Here is a 14,728-nt window from a genome sequence, read left to right as displayed (position 1 = left end):
GCGGTGACCAGTCTTAGAGCCCAGTTCTCCCCGAGTAAGATCGTGAGCGCTGCCATAGCCTAGCGCATTTTACCAAAACAACTGAACAAGGAAATGATGGAAAGAGATTTATTGCGGAAGATGATAAAATATTTGGGACGAGACTGGCATATAGCTCGTTAGCTGACAAGCAATAACGCGGTGAAAAATTAGTATGGAGTACTTTGTGATGCTCCTCAAATTTCCGCGCTTATTTATTACTATAATATGCCCACTGAACGTAACTCAACTCTGGCTATGACAATCTGAGTTGTTCTCATTCTTTTCCAACGAAACCATTATTTTACAGATAATTTCAAAATAATCTATTGACACTTGAAGACACAGACGTTAAATCAAATTTTTACCGGGCTTCGCTGCTTCATTCCAATTGTAAACAGAAACTTCTCTTAATACTATAGATCTTCTCTTTGTGACAAGTTTATTGATCCTTAGGCTAACTGCAGAGACAGTTTTATTTGCCAAGTCTTTTGGAAAAGGATGAATTCTTTTATGTCCTATGGTGCTTCCCAACTCTGGAGTCGAAATCCAACCGTCTTTAGTTTTCAGCTTTAGTTCATATTTCATGACTAATTGACCATATCTCTCAATATCTTCCATCAGGATAACAGAACCATTGAGACTTCTAAATGCTGTAAACTTCCAAATTTTCTTCGTTCCAATTTTTAATCTAGGCTTGAATGATTTTTTAACAGGATCTTTGTATAACAGTGCAATCGCCTTTCCCAGTTTCTCGTATGCCTTACGATCCTCCTCGGGTACCAGCCCGCGTGTATCGGGATTGAGGTTCAGAATCAATGTACATCCATGACCCACGCTTGTTAGATATTCACTCAAAAGTCTACGGACACTTTTCACTGAGTACTCCGTGTCAGGTTGCCAGAACCAAAAGTGTTCACGAATAACGGTATCGCAGTTTGCGGGACAGAACAGCTGACCATACGGGCTTCCTTGAATTATTTTACCTGTAACAGAAGGGAAAAAATAAAAACGAAACCTTATGATTCCAAATAAGATTATGTTTTTTCAATGTTTAATTCTTTGAAGTTGCGATTCCAACCAGAAACAGCCAGTAAGCTGGAGTTTTTATATGGAAATGACCAGTTTGGTGACAAGACTTTTAACTCACCGTCTGGTGTCTTCTTAGAGCATTTTCCTTTGGGTACGGCGTACCACTGCGGTAAAGGTGCAAACGCCTTTTCGTTACCAACCCAGTGTAATCCTTGATTACCAGAAAACGTGGGGCACTCGTCACAGATTGAGTTACTGGCTAACTCACGTATGATTGGCCCGATATCAGGACTCACTTTTGGGACAATACCAGCATCAAACCAAATGTAAAAAGGGTCTTTATATGGAGAGGTAGCATTAAACAATTCACGCATTTGTTCTTCTACAACCTTTTTATAGTACTCTTGTGTTGCAGGAACACCAGTGGTGTAATTATCCACTCCCATGTACCAATTATTATGCACACTATAAAAGTATCCATATTCCAAACCATATTTTCGGCAGGACTTGATAAAGTCAGCCAGGACGTTTCCCTTTCCGTCTCTCCACTTTGTGTATTTAACGGAGTATTTGTAGTCTGTTGCAGTAGGCCACATGAGAAACCCGCTGAAGTGGTCGATAGAAAAAAGGATATATTTGGCACCGAAACTCTTAGCTGCCTCAAGCCATTGATCTGTTGAAAGCTCTTCTGGGTTGAAAGTGTCCACGGGCACAACATGACCTAGCAAACATACAATATGGTTTAGATGAATGGATAAAGGGGTAAGTTTCTAAAGAAACTGTGGTGCTGCGTCGGTGGGAGAGTATAGCAGGTAATTTAGTGTTAACAACTGAGTTGATTGCTAAATTGGCCACCGTAAAGGGTAAAAAAAGCAGAAGATTCGAACGTTGGCCCTTCGTCAGAGCGATTGGCGATTGGCGAATCTATCGCTTTGACGAAGGGCTAACGCTCGAAACGTCAGCTTTTTTACTCTTTACTGTGGCCAATTTACGTTTTCAACTCAGTTGTTAACACTAAATTACCTAATATGTTTTAGATGACATGATAAACAGGGAGAACTTCCTTTCTGTGCGTCTCTTTTCACGCTTGTTACCGACACACTTCTAAACAACGGCCTGCTACGTAGGCAAAGGGACTTGTTCTTAGTACTAGGTACTAGGTGATCATGATCCTTGACTCTATCAGACGCTGATCATTTCCTTAAAGCCGTATTTCGATTGATATTTGCATCCCCTGAGCAGCGTAACAATGGAATGTGAAAACAACTCAAGGGCTTTCGAAACTAGTCCAGCGACATAATTTGGTCTGGATGGAAAGGCGAATAAACAAGATTGTCACACAAACGGAAAATTGAAAAAACAAACTATTTCCACTGGACAAGAAATTAGTTTATTTTCCGCCTGCACTCGGAGTTTCAGTAAAATCTGCCCAGCTGTCAAAATCAAAGAGTACAAACAATAGGGTATTTTTCGGTTTGTTATGAAATCGAAACTATTACTAAAGGAAACATTCGATTCTTTCCCTAAAAATTCCTCACAGACCCGTTTAGCAAAGCAGACAGTAACTGGCATAAACACGTCATTGTTAAAGGAGAAATTTTGTTACCTGGCTTCATATAGCGGTTAAACGTTTGCATATTGAAATGAACAATCGCTCCCACTTCATAATCCAGCCATTTTGCTTGGGTTTTGGTCGGTTTTGGTACCTTAAAAGTACTTACAATTCCCATCCAGTAGGCATATAGACTAATTCCTAAAACTAACAAGATGTGAAGATTTACCATCCTGTTAATGGTCTGAGAACCTGACAATATAGGTTTGCTTTGTGCTTTTTAAATTGAGGAAAAAAGATGTCACGTTTCTGGAGGTGGTAAAATATAAATACCTGCTGACAGGTCGCATAGCACGCCCGATTAAAGGCCCATTTCCAACCTTGATGCAACGCGGTCGTTTGTTTTTGTTTCGAACCACCACTTTTGTTTAAATCGCGCCTCTGATTGGTCAGTTATTTTTACCTTGTCACGTCTCAAAATACCTTCTGCGTTTTCTCCGATGAATTTGAAGAGCTTATCAAAATAATTCTGTTTAAAACGATTCTATACGTTCTAATCCGGTATGGAATCAGATGAATCCACTGATTTAGTAGATTCCGAGGCAGTAAACGCTTATGGATCGGTTGTTGCTAAAGAGGAACGCGAAAATCCTTGCGAGCATTTCGAAGAAGGTGAAAATGTCGATCCACCACGTTTTCATTCATTCATCAATTTTTTTTCATTGAAGTTTGCCATCGTTGTTAAATAGGACCAAGGGTCAGTTGAAGTTTCCTGTCCGTCGAGAAGAACCTGCGCTTGAGAGAGTGGTCGAGGGTGTTGTCCATGCAAAGCAGCAGATAAGAATTGTAACGGAAACTGTCAGTGTCGCTGACGTTCCTGCAATGAAGTGACTAAATTTAAAATAATTAAACGTCCGGCAGTCCGATATTTTTCCATATTTCTCTTCGAAATCCAAAAAATATTTATACGAAAATGTTCTGCCTTTATTTACAATCCTCAAGCGCTTCCAGGCAGCCTAAAATTTCGAACTTGATGTTTCTCGCTAACCCTGTATACAGAGTACGAAGCCATCCAAGCGATACGGCCGGACACGGTCCTCAACTAACTCCATATTTCTCTTTGAAATATACCAATTTTTCGTTGGAGAATATTCTACCTTCATTTAAAATCCTCAAGCACTTCTAGAAAGTGAAAAAATGCCAACGTTTTCCGTTTCGCTGACCTTGTACACAGAGTGCGAAGAGATCCAGGCATGCCACAAAGAAAATTTTCACCGGACACTACCGGACACGGTCTTCAATTAACTAAACGTCCGGCAGTCTGGTATTTTTCCATATTTCTCTGTTTAAAATACCAATTTCTACTGAAAATATTTAATCTTCATTAAGAATCTTCAAGCGCTTCTAGAGAGTGAAAAAATTTGAACGTTGTCCTTTTCGCCGACTCTGTTCACAAAGTACGAAGAGATCCAAGCGTGATACTTTCCTCGGATTCTTCTGGACAAATTCAAAATACTGTTAGGAAACTGTAAAATAACGAACGGCGAATTTATTAACCGTAAAATAGTTGACTATATGTCCAGGATGGCTCTTGAGAAAGACGATTTTAGAAGGTTTTCAGTGATCTGGGAATTTCGTGTTACAGGAAATTGGGTCGCGGCGCGCGTTGCATCAAGGTTGAAAATGGGCCTTTAACGTTTTTTTAAGGCTCTGGTTTATGGCGGAGCTCGCAGAGCGTAGCCCCATAATTATACAAAATAGTAGTAACCCATCAAGCCAAAAATTTTGGATGTACAACCGTACGACCGTACAAGGTGCTACTTTTATCATCCGTGGTCAACTGGCACGCCAACACCACGGTTTTGTCCAGTAGTCCAGTGGTCAGTGCACTAGGCTCCGAGTCGGTCGACCCGGGTTCTAGTCCTGGCCGGGGCAAGGCGTTGTGCCCTTGAGTCGTGCGGGAATAAAAAAAATGCGAGCTCCGCTTTTAGGCGTAGCTAAATCTATATATTATTACTATTTCACCGATTTATTTGGAGTAACTTGCTTCAAAATTAAAGGCAATCTTGAAAATCATCTCCCAAAATAGGTGAACATTCAGGAGATGCGAACAAGTTAAAAAGGGAACGAGAATGTCTTTAAAAGATGAATTTTCCAATAGACACGAACTGCGACGTAGCTCTTCCAGACAAGAAAGTGGCTTACGCAAATCATAATTCCGCCGTGATTGTTTATTTTTTAGCCAGAACCATAACAAGATAAAGCAAAAAAATTTAAAATGAAGATACGAAGAGCAGAAACACCGAAAAAAAAAAAAATGCCAGTTGCTACGTAAGATTGCGGTCTTCGTGCTAGTAGTGCCATATCTGGCTCGGTTACTGCAGCTTCCTCGAGTCTGCAGTAGAATAGTAAAATATTGAAAAGTTCACAGAAAAATGTAAAAGGAAACCTAAGACTTTTGGATTAAAAAGCTTAATATCTTATACGGGTATTTCGTTGGTATTTCGTTGATATAATATTCTATTTTGAGCTATACCAAAATACTTGCACATTTTCAAACACCGTGACTTAATGGCTGCTGTTTCTATGTGACTCCTATAATGCAATGTGGCTCGGACAGCCTGAAGGATGATGTTGGCTCGCTGAACAAGGCACAAGTGCCGAAATGTTTCGAATACAGATGAAATGAGTTGAAACAGTTTTCAAAATGATTCTAATCTTTAATCATCTCTTGGAAATTCTACCATTATGTATCGCAATGATATTTTTTTTTTAGATTTTCTTATATATAATATAATTCTTTAGAATGTGGCTTATAGAGAAAATTCTTAACTTACCGGTTCGTATCTAAAAGCAAGATAAAAAAAAGTAATGCATTAAAATGTAATTAGCAGAAGGGTGGAAGTTGGTTTTAGTTATTCTGAACATGGAAATGTCAAGAAAATATACATATCAGCAATGCTGTTAATTCGAAAAAAATTTTTTCGTTTATTTAACATTGCAGGAGGATAAAATCTTTTTTGGTAGTATCGTTCTTCGTTTCATTTATTCGCGTTTTCATCCCTTTTGCGTTGAATCTGATTTGAGCTTTCCAAGTTTAAGCTCCAGTGTTGCTCGATTTTCCATCATCTATGAAGAAAACAAAAAGGGAAACTCATGATGAGCGAGAGATATTTCTCGAAAGAATTCAAGACAAAGACTACTGAGAGAAATGCTCAGTCTTATTATATAGTGGTCGTCGGAAATACTCATCATAATCCTACCGTTTTCAATTCCTCTTGAAGTTCACTGTTAACTTTAGATAGCACAGCATTCTTTTCTTTCAAATCATTTATTCTCGAATTTAATTTGTCTTCCTTGGTTAGTGGCCTACGAAGAAGAGAAAAAGGTCAAATGCAAGCAATAGTATCAAAGGTTCGACGGTTAATCGATACTTCACATGAAAAAAGGGATTTCGCCGAAAACTATAACTTATTATTCCTTCCTTTGAACTACGAGGCCACTGTAAATTGGCTATAAAAGTACGTCGCGTAATCTCCTTTGTGGGGAATGGACGAGGGCATGTCATACTAATGAGCTGATAAATAAATTAAATGCTTAACATGATTAATTTATAGGTACCATTCATGACTGTGTTAGTAGAAGACGGACAAAGTTTTACCTTACTACAACTTTTGGCGGTTCCGTTTTAAGTTTTCTCTCTTTTTCTCCATCTTTGTCTACTCTTCTTCCTTGTTTTAATGTTGGAGGACTTGGAGGTTTCTGAAGATGGCGGTTAAAGAGGAAAAACAGAACACAGTTATTGACATCTTGGTGAGTTAGAAATGGAGTGAAAGAATGAAGTGAAATTGAAGTGTGGCTACAAACTTTAGGTGCTAGGATGCGCAGTCTGAGACTTGGGCAGCTACTTTTAGAAGCAGACCTCCCCATGCCTACTGAGATCTAATCTAACTTCACATCACCTTTTGCAATAATAGTAGATTAAATGACACGTACCAACTTCGGAACTGGCCGTGGTAAGGCCTCCTGGGCGTGAGTTGGTCTGCTTGCTGCTGTCGTGACTCCTAAAGAACAGAAGAACTAAGAGTAAGTGACACATAGCAAGTGTTCTTCTTAAACCAAAATAACGGAATACACATTGCAAAAATTCTTAAGCCAAAGCTTCTTCATGCCTCACCTTCATTTGAAGCCTTCTGAGCAGGAGTTGACCGAGACCACCCTAACTCCTAGGGCAAGGAATGTAAACAAAAAGAAATCTTCTTATCTTCAACATTAAAAGAAAATTCTCGGCGTGACCTTGTTAAAGTTTATTTCATAAGCAGATGTTAAATTCAGTCGCTGCTTTCCATTGCCCAGCATGCTGCCTTTTGGCAGTTGACCTTCAGCAATAGAGGTAACTACGGTAACGCATTTAACAAAGCTCACACAAAAGTGCGCGTATCTCAGTGAGAAATATGAAACAGGGATAAACGAAAATCTTAAACCCTTACATGTGAGTGGTCGAGTGAAAATGATCGCCTATGAATCCCGGGGCGAGTGGATGAACCACGTGTGCCTTCGCCTTCCTGTGCTTCCACAAAACTTTCAAATCTGCTGAAGTCAGCAAAATCTTCCTGTTTCTCTACTTTTTCCTGGTCGGCTACAACTTTCTCTTGTTCGGCACTATTCTCTTTTCTGTGTCTGGGTGTGTTAGGTTCGCTCTTTGCTGGCGCTGCACTGTCACTCGTCTGAAAATACAGAACTATTTTTGAAACCATGTATTTGACGCATGGAATATTTAAGCTACTTTTTAACCAAGCTTGCTGTAATTTTGCCAGTTTGATCAAAACCGTATTCACGCACCTGACTGGAAAAGCTTGACGACGGTGATGGTGGTGTTCCTATAAAATAATAAGAAAAATATTGAGCTGATAACTCGAGAAATTCTGATACCACGGAAATGTCAAAATATGCAGATTAAAGAAAGAACATTCCGTAGGTCTGTTCACGGTCGCTATAAATTGGAACGATGTCATTACTAAAGCTTGTGAACAGAGAGGCTTTCAATTTAAAAATGTAAAACGTTATCGGTATAACATATTTCTAACAGTAGCACAAAACACGTATCGAATATCGCTGGACTAGACAGAAGTAATAAAATGTTCCACATACCGCGAAGTAGAGTATTGTATAAACTGAGCGACTGTGGCGTTTGAAACTGATCCAAACGTTTCATCAAGCATTTATTACCTCAACAAAGCGTGGGATAAGGAATGCCAAGGAGCTCTAAATTTTAAGGTCCTTGCACAGTAAAAAATGCAGTATTTACAGAATGATGATAAACAACAAAGCAAGACATTTCTACTGAGACGCTAGCAGACAGGAATTAATTTCTATACCTCTATTTTCCTTGGCTTTCGTAGCAAAGAGCTTATTGAGATCCAACGAAGAAGATCTTGAATGACCTTTCTTGTTCCTAGGGGGTGGGGGAGGTGGATCTTTCTTTCCTTCTGAAGACACAGAACTCTGACCCTCTTTTTCGACTGGTGTTGTCACTAAACCAGAATCACTTTTAGTATTAAGTTTCACATCTCCAGTCGACCTCGGCCTCTCACCGCTTCTCCTATTCACTCGATAGACTACTTCTTCCTTTCCAGCTTCCTCCTTAGGTTCTTCCTCTTCCTGTTCCTCCTGTGCCAGAGGAGGAGGTGAAGGTGTCCTCATTCCCTCAGGGGAAAGTGGTGAAGTAGGAGTGTCTTCTTCAGGTGAAGAGGGAGGTGATTCGGAAGGTTCAGGGGAGCTAGAATCTTTTTGACGAGGTGATGCCTGATAAATAAATTTATTAGTGGGTGTCCAGCCATCACGGGCTTGTTTTCCAGATGGAGGGGGGAGCAGCTGCCCTGGAAGGGCATCAAGAAGGCTAGGTTTGACTGCTGCTCTTGGTCGTGCTATCTCTATCTCTGCTGTAACGTGGGTGGGACTAAGAGGTCCAGTGTGTGGCACATCACCTTGCTGAGCAGGCGTACTTGGCATGTTGACTTGAAGAGGGCTCACAGGATTACCAAGGTTGATTATTTTGCTTGATTGGCCATCTGTTGAAGCATCCTCAACAGAAGCTGGATCTGACAGTGACCTGGGTCTTCCAGCACTGTCCTCACTTTCCTTGAGGGCACCGTGTGATGGTGAGGCTTGAACAACTGACAGCTACCAAAAATTAACATAACACCAACATAAAAGTACAGCCCATTGTGCACTTTCAAGCAAAGAGCAAACTTTAAAAATTAAAAACTAACGAAATAAACTACAACTTAGAACATTTTTTAGTTTTCACAATGTTTAAGTTTACTCACTGCTTTCCTCCTCATAGGCAAGTTGTTAAACTTAGTGTGCTGTGCAGTGCTTCCAGAGGAACCACTAAAACGTAACCAGTGCTGTGCAGACAGATAGTGCAAAATAATGGGTACAGTGCATACTAACAAAAACATCATTAATCACTGTACATTGCAACTGTTAGTGCAAACACGGATAATTTCTTTAGAGAAATGTTTGATTGAGTGAAAAATCAACCAGAAAGGCCTTGCATTTAATTCACCATGTGCTATGACTAGTCTGCAAAACTTTTGCCATCCTTCCCTACAATTTGCTGAAAAACTAAAGCAAATCAGGCCTTAGTTTTCCGACAGTGTGTTAAGCCAGTCTTTGGGAGTATGAGTATGATGATTTTTTTCCTGAATTGCAACAGTGTTTACTTTATTTCTGATTTCTTGGCACCCAATCAAAAAGTTTTCTGTGCAAACAATGTGACATAGACAATACCACAGACAAACTTTCCATATCAAAAATGATGTCAACAAAATTAAACATATATAATATAGTGCTATCATTTAACAAGTAAACAGACAAATTTCTCCACATAATCTTACATTCCAATTCTGCCTCAAGCAAGAGACATCTAAAATTCAACCACAGCACACCCATGTTTGCCTTTACAAATTTCTTTCCAGAAGAGTTCATCAAAACTTTTTCCCAAGGGGTTTTAAGGATGATGAAAACTAATAGTAATTCATTACAGATGTCAATAGAAATCAATAAGAGATATATGATCCTGACATGCTATGAACTAAGAGTTCAAGAGGCATCAAAATATTTTTCTCTTCCTTCTGACTCCCACAGGGGATTACACCAACAAAAAGAGATAATTTCCTTCTTGCCTAAATATTTTTAATTATAAAAGTGCCAAATTGCAAGGTGTAACTTACATGCAGGTGTCACAGTTAGTAATCTATCCTAGGTGTGATCATTTCTAACAGTACTAACAATGATGTACCTCTGGTGAGGAAACATTCCTTCTTATACTCTCTGGTTCTTCACCTTCATCTGTTTGAGGTGGCACATCAATTGGACACATATCCACTAGAAATTGTCATGAAAAAGGGATATGCAGAATAAAGCACAAAGTGACTTTTGACAAAACTTTCCTTTCCCAGTGCATTAAAGAATGCAGGTCAATTGAGAAGGAAAAACTACCAGTCTATCAAAAATCACCTTCAGTTTTCCTTGTCTCTGCCCCTTTGGAAATGTAGCAGTTTCATTCAAACTAAAATAGCAGGCAAATTATTTTCCCTATCCCAATAAAGGTTCCACTTTTTTACAGCTTAATAAACAACAATTTTGGATACTTACTTCAATTTGATAATTTTGACCACTGAACAGAATGGAGCTCATTCTTTTACACTGTGACATTTTACCTATTTCAACTCTGTTTTCTTTTCAATCAAAATGTGATCAGCGCATTTTGAACTTAGAAATCTTGTCTTGGATTTGCATTTTAATTTTTCAATTTAATTATAGTGTTTTTTTTTAAATCACTAGAATTTTTAATTTCAAAGTAGCACTTTTGATGAAGGTTATTAAAGAAGATTCTTCATCTCAAGGTAAAAAAAAAAAAAATAATAAAAAATCCTTGATATTTATGATTCCAAAACTTATCATTGTTGTACACATTTTCCTGGCACCTCTTGAAATTGTCTCCATGAGTAAATCTCATTAGTCTTCTGAATTCTGGAAATTAGTAACTCATTCAATGCCAGTTCATATTTTACAGTGAGGTGTTTGGAAACCACACAATCACCCACATTTAATATCAGCTCATAACCATTAAGTTTTGCAATAGCACAGAGAATGCCATATGTACCTTCACTCTTTTCTGGTAACAAGACAGTAGGTAAGGTCAGTGGCAGTTCCAGGCCATGTCGCATAGCTACAACAAGATGCATTGCTATGCAGAACTCATCCAAATTCAAAGCATTGTCCTTATTGAGGTCTGACAAGTGCCTTAAAAGAGTACACAAGAAAATCATAAATTCACATAACTGCCATACCATCCCAGAAAATATGGATCAACTGCCAACAATTCATTGTTGCATACCATATTTTGGATAGCACCTCCACTGGTAAGCCAGATTTCATGAAAAAATCCCTTGCTCTTGGTCCTACAATGCCAAGATAAAAAATTAACAAATTGTGCTCACAAAGGTAACATTACTATTAACACAATTATACATTAACAAGACCATTGTCATGACAGCCATTCACTGTTAAGCAAAAGATGTGCATAAAATTACCAATCTGAATCAGCCCTTCCCTTCCTATAGGGCAAGTCATTGACTGCATATAATGTTATTTCCCAAAATTGTTGACAAAAGTGAACAGGATTATTAATAATTCTGTTGTTACCTTTCACAACACCATCTATAGCTGGTTGCAGTCTTAGAAACTGTTTTGTGTAATATTCTCTTTGATCAGGCAAAATGCACCACACATTATCTTCTGATTCCTCTTCAATGCTGCTGACACTTTCTGCAAAACTCGCCAGTGATGGAGCTCTGAAGGAGGAAATATAACTTTAAAAATCATGTAGTACAATGTACAATGTACAATGTAGTACAATGTAGTACAAAACATACCTAAGGAGAACTTCACCCTCTTCACCCGCAAGCTCAGGAGAACTGCTGCGATCAACATCTTCATCACTGGAGCTGTGTTCTTCATCCAGTTCATTGACCACAGTTATTTGTTGAAGAGAAGCACTTGGAGGGAATGCTGCCCACTGTGTATTGTTTGTTGTATTTGCATTATTTTTGTCTTGCATCCACGTCCCTGAAAATGAGTAGTATGATTGAGAACTAATTGAAAACAAATTATTTGTAACTTGTGAATACATAATACAAGTTTTTTGATGAAGAACATAATAACAACTAATAAGTGATAACTAAAAACCATTCCTAATCTTCATCTGACCATAATCATTGATTAATAATTTTATGATCATATGCTCACACTGTGTGAGAATATAATTTATTAACCTTGGACTTTCATGATCTGAGGGCAAATTATTACAGTAAGTTATTACTGCATTATTTAGGGGTGGAGGACTTGCTGGGGGTTTCACTGCCCAACCAGGCTGCCCTGAACTCTGTATCTGTTCACCTAACCAAAACAATAAAGTTTATTTAAAAATATCTGTAATTTTATAAATATTATAATTTGGAACAATGATAAGATGGAAAAAATACTGACAATATGTGTAATTTACCTGTAGAAACAGGTAGGGACTGAGTTCTTGCAAGCACATTGCCATGGTGAGATCCTGCAATTACTTGACCACTGTACACAACACCTTGAACAGGAGGTCCAACAGGGATAGTCTGGTGATATTGTGCCCCGGCATAATGACCTTGCTGGTATGATTGCGTAACAAATTGTCCTGATATTTGCTGAGGTGGGGGTCCTGGGGACTGGAAGGGTGTTGTGATAAAGTGAGCTTGCTGTGCAGGTACCATATAGACAGCAGGCATTTGCTGTTGTGACTGCTGTGGCCAGTTTCCTCTCTGCTGCAAGTGTTGTGAGGGAACTTGTTGGATTGCTGTAGATCTGGGTGGTGGTGGAATTACAATGTTTCCTGGATAAACACCTGTTCCTGGAACAGTAACTGCTGGGGATCCCACTGGTGATGTTATACCATCGGGATCAGGATTCACTGCAGCCATATCAACCATTTCAGCTGGCTGTACTTTAGATGAGCCTGTTATTGAACTGTTATGGTGTACATCTTTCTTACCATCTGCTTTCTTAAAAGTCATTTTTTTCTTTTTGTCTGTTTTGCAAATAGAAAAAAAATTGTTTCTTAGCTTTGTACCAATCAGGATGGTAATCCAGTATGATGTTTTCCAAAGTGTACTTTTTAAGAGAAAAGTACTGCTAGGAATACGGCAATTAGGGTGATATGCCAGTACTCTAGTAAATTTCAGGATACAAGTGTATGCAGAGAAACTTAGCCCAAAATTAAGACAACATGAGGTTCAAGAGCTTTGCCATAATATGCATCCATCAAGCCTTTTTCTCCTAAGAGTGATAGCATCTAATTTCTCCTGACAATATCACCCAGAATCAATCATTAAAGACACATGAACAAAAGAAATGATCAACAATTAAAGAGGCTCTTGATTGTTCGCAAATTCTCCATGTCAGGACCTTAAGAAATGTACTGAGGACAGTAGGGAGAATGTGCATACTGATGTTAGGGTGTAAATGGTTAAGCATAAACTATAACATGATACTGAAAACTTTTTGTTAAACAATACACACTGTCTTGTAAAGTACCTGCTGATTCTACAAACTTTTCTTTTTCTCTCTTTTTCTTATCTTGTCTATTGGCAACTTCATCATCTCCTTCTTCAACAAGCAAAGTGCGGTTCATATCTATAAATCGTGGATGAAATGAAGTGCCAAACAGTGTTTACATAAAGCAATATTATACTTCAGCTTTCTTGTGTATAAGAAGGCATCTATTTGACTGACAAACTGCTTTTACTGATGGGAAATACATTTCAATTGAGTGGAATGTTAGTGTACAATTTTACACAAGGTTACCAAGTCATAGAGAAGTTATGAACAGCCTTTGAGGGCTTCCTACTATGCAGCTGTTTTGAAAAGAAAAAATCAACATGTATTGCATTTCTGTTATCAATATTCTTGGTATATATTGCCAATGTAACAAATACAAGTTCAAGGATGTTTTTATTTCAGCATTTAACTATTAAATTTACCAGTAAAATGCTAAATGCATTTTCAAGTGTACAGATGAGTGATTTCAGCAGTAACTTCCGACATCAGCAATGTCAAAAGCATACTTATTCGAGTTAGACATGTTGGGGTAGTACTCAGATTGACACATAAAGCAATACATAAACCAATACAGCGAGTGAAATTAAATAGCCAGGTATTTAACACTTTTAAGTTGAATACTTTCAGTTTTAAAAAGGAACAGTACATGTGTCGTTTAATTTAAACGATTAGGAAATTTTCCTTAAACTCTATGAGACTCTTAATTCACAAAGTTTCAAACAGGAACTACTAAATTTAGCAAAAAATAGATATGCTCTGTCGAGTAGCATGAACTGTACACCGCTGACAAAAGTTCTTGAAGTAACAATGGAATGAAATAAGATGAATCAAGGCCTGTTTATTGACTGAGAACAAAATAATATTGTTTGAATTCAAGCCTTACATTTACGACTAAGAAATTGCACTTAGAATACTATCTGATACCTACCAAAGTGGAACATGTAAGTCAAGATTTTTGTTATCAAACACGCGACTTCACCTTTCAGTGGTCAAATTTATGTAATTTAAGCTACATAATCCGCGTAAACAATCCGAAAAGCTCTAAATGTCACATTTACTACGTTCTTACCTTTAAAAAGTCAATTATGTGCGAAGGAATTAGGTTTTCATCCAGTTTGCGATCAACTTCGATATCCTCTTCAGCAAGTCGTCGTGGATTTCGCTTTCAGTAAAAGACGGAAATTCTTCGAAAGGGCCAAAAAGTCAATCATTGTGAGCCAATTAACATTTTCCTACCGTAGGCCTCTTGTGTGATTGAATTAGGAGCTTTAATAAACCAAATATTTCACAAAATCACCAATTTCCTTAACTGAGGAGTGGAAATCTGCGGCCATATTGGAACATAGTCACGTGCCAAAATATGCACTCCCAGACACTCCCGGATGACAACGAGGCAGAGAATCAGCTATGCTAAATCACTTCCGGTTCACCTTTTCAGCCATTCTGAAGAGGTTTACCTCC

The 14,728-nt window shown here is 38.3% G+C and overlaps 2 protein-coding genes across 3 annotated transcripts; both read right to left on the bottom strand.

Annotated features, from left to right (window-relative positions):
• Positions 1–121: 121 nt before the first annotated feature.
• On the bottom strand, positions 122–3,191 carry LOC131783845 (uncharacterized). Its single transcript, XM_059100623.2, has 3 exons — positions 2,657–3,191; positions 1,169–1,771; positions 122–1,004 (listed from the first exon to the last, which is right to left on the bottom strand). The coding sequence occupies exons 1-3, from the start codon at positions 2,832–2,834 to the stop codon at positions 370–372; spliced, it is 1,416 nt and encodes a 471-aa protein (XP_058956606.1). The 5' UTR covers positions 2,835–3,191; the 3' UTR covers positions 122–369.
• Positions 3,192–5,315: 2,124 nt separating this feature from the next.
• Positions 5,316–14,610, bottom strand: LOC131783819 (ralBP1-associated Eps domain-containing protein 1-like). 2 transcript variants are annotated; one of them, XM_059100594.2, is made up of 17 exons: positions 14,337–14,610; positions 13,244–13,342; positions 12,177–12,737; positions 11,548–11,740; positions 11,318–11,466; positions 11,010–11,073; positions 10,776–10,915; positions 9,909–9,994; positions 8,932–9,012; positions 7,981–8,785; positions 7,445–7,482; positions 7,093–7,329; positions 6,780–6,828; positions 6,599–6,666; positions 6,264–6,364; positions 5,866–5,971; positions 5,316–5,731 (listed from the first exon to the last, which is right to left on the bottom strand). In XM_059100594.2, the coding sequence occupies exons 2-17, from the start codon at positions 13,338–13,340 to the stop codon at positions 5,660–5,662; spliced, it is 2,847 nt and encodes a 948-aa protein (XP_058956577.2). In that variant the 5' UTR covers positions 13,341–13,342; positions 14,337–14,610; the 3' UTR covers positions 5,316–5,659. The 2 variants fall into 2 exon arrangements, with proteins under 2 accessions (XP_058956577.2, XP_058956578.2); XM_059100595.2 differs by lacking the exon at positions 8,932–9,012.
• Between the last annotated feature and the right edge of the window lie 118 nt (positions 14,611–14,728).

Source organism: Pocillopora verrucosa, chromosome 9 (genome assembly GCF_036669915.1).
Source record: "Pocillopora verrucosa isolate sample1 chromosome 9, ASM3666991v2, whole genome shotgun sequence".
Taxonomy (NCBI): Eukaryota; Metazoa; Cnidaria; class Anthozoa; order Scleractinia; family Pocilloporidae; genus Pocillopora; species Pocillopora verrucosa.
Note: the sequence above shows the minus strand (reverse complement) of the source record. Positions and strands in the feature narration are given on the sequence as shown.

Excerpts from the sequence above, each read along its gene's own strand:
- LOC131783845 (XM_059100623.2), bottom strand. The coding sequence starts at position 2,834 with ATGGTAAATCTTCACATCTTGTTAGTTTTAGGAATTAGTCTATATGCC. Across the intron at positions 1,772-2,656 it reads TAACCGCTATATGAAGCCAG|GTCATGTTGTGCCCGTGGAC; the intron begins GTAACAAAATTT and ends TATGTTTGCTAG. Across the intron at positions 1,005-1,168 it reads CTCTAAGAAGACACCAGACG|GTAAAATAATTCAAGGAAGC; the intron begins GTGAGTTAAAAG and ends CTTCTGTTACAG.
- LOC131783819 (XM_059100594.2), bottom strand. The coding sequence starts at position 13,340 with ATGAACCGCACTTTGCTTGTTGAAGAAGGAGATGATGAAGTTGCCAAT. Across the intron at positions 10,916-11,009 it reads GAGGTGCTATCCAAAATATG|GCACTTGTCAGACCTCAATA; the intron begins GTATGCAACAAT and ends TACTCTTTTAAG. Across the intron at positions 6,829-7,092 it reads TTTCACTCGACCACTCACAT|GAGTTAGGGTGGTCTCGGTC; the intron begins GTAAGGGTTTAA and ends TCCTTGCCCTAG.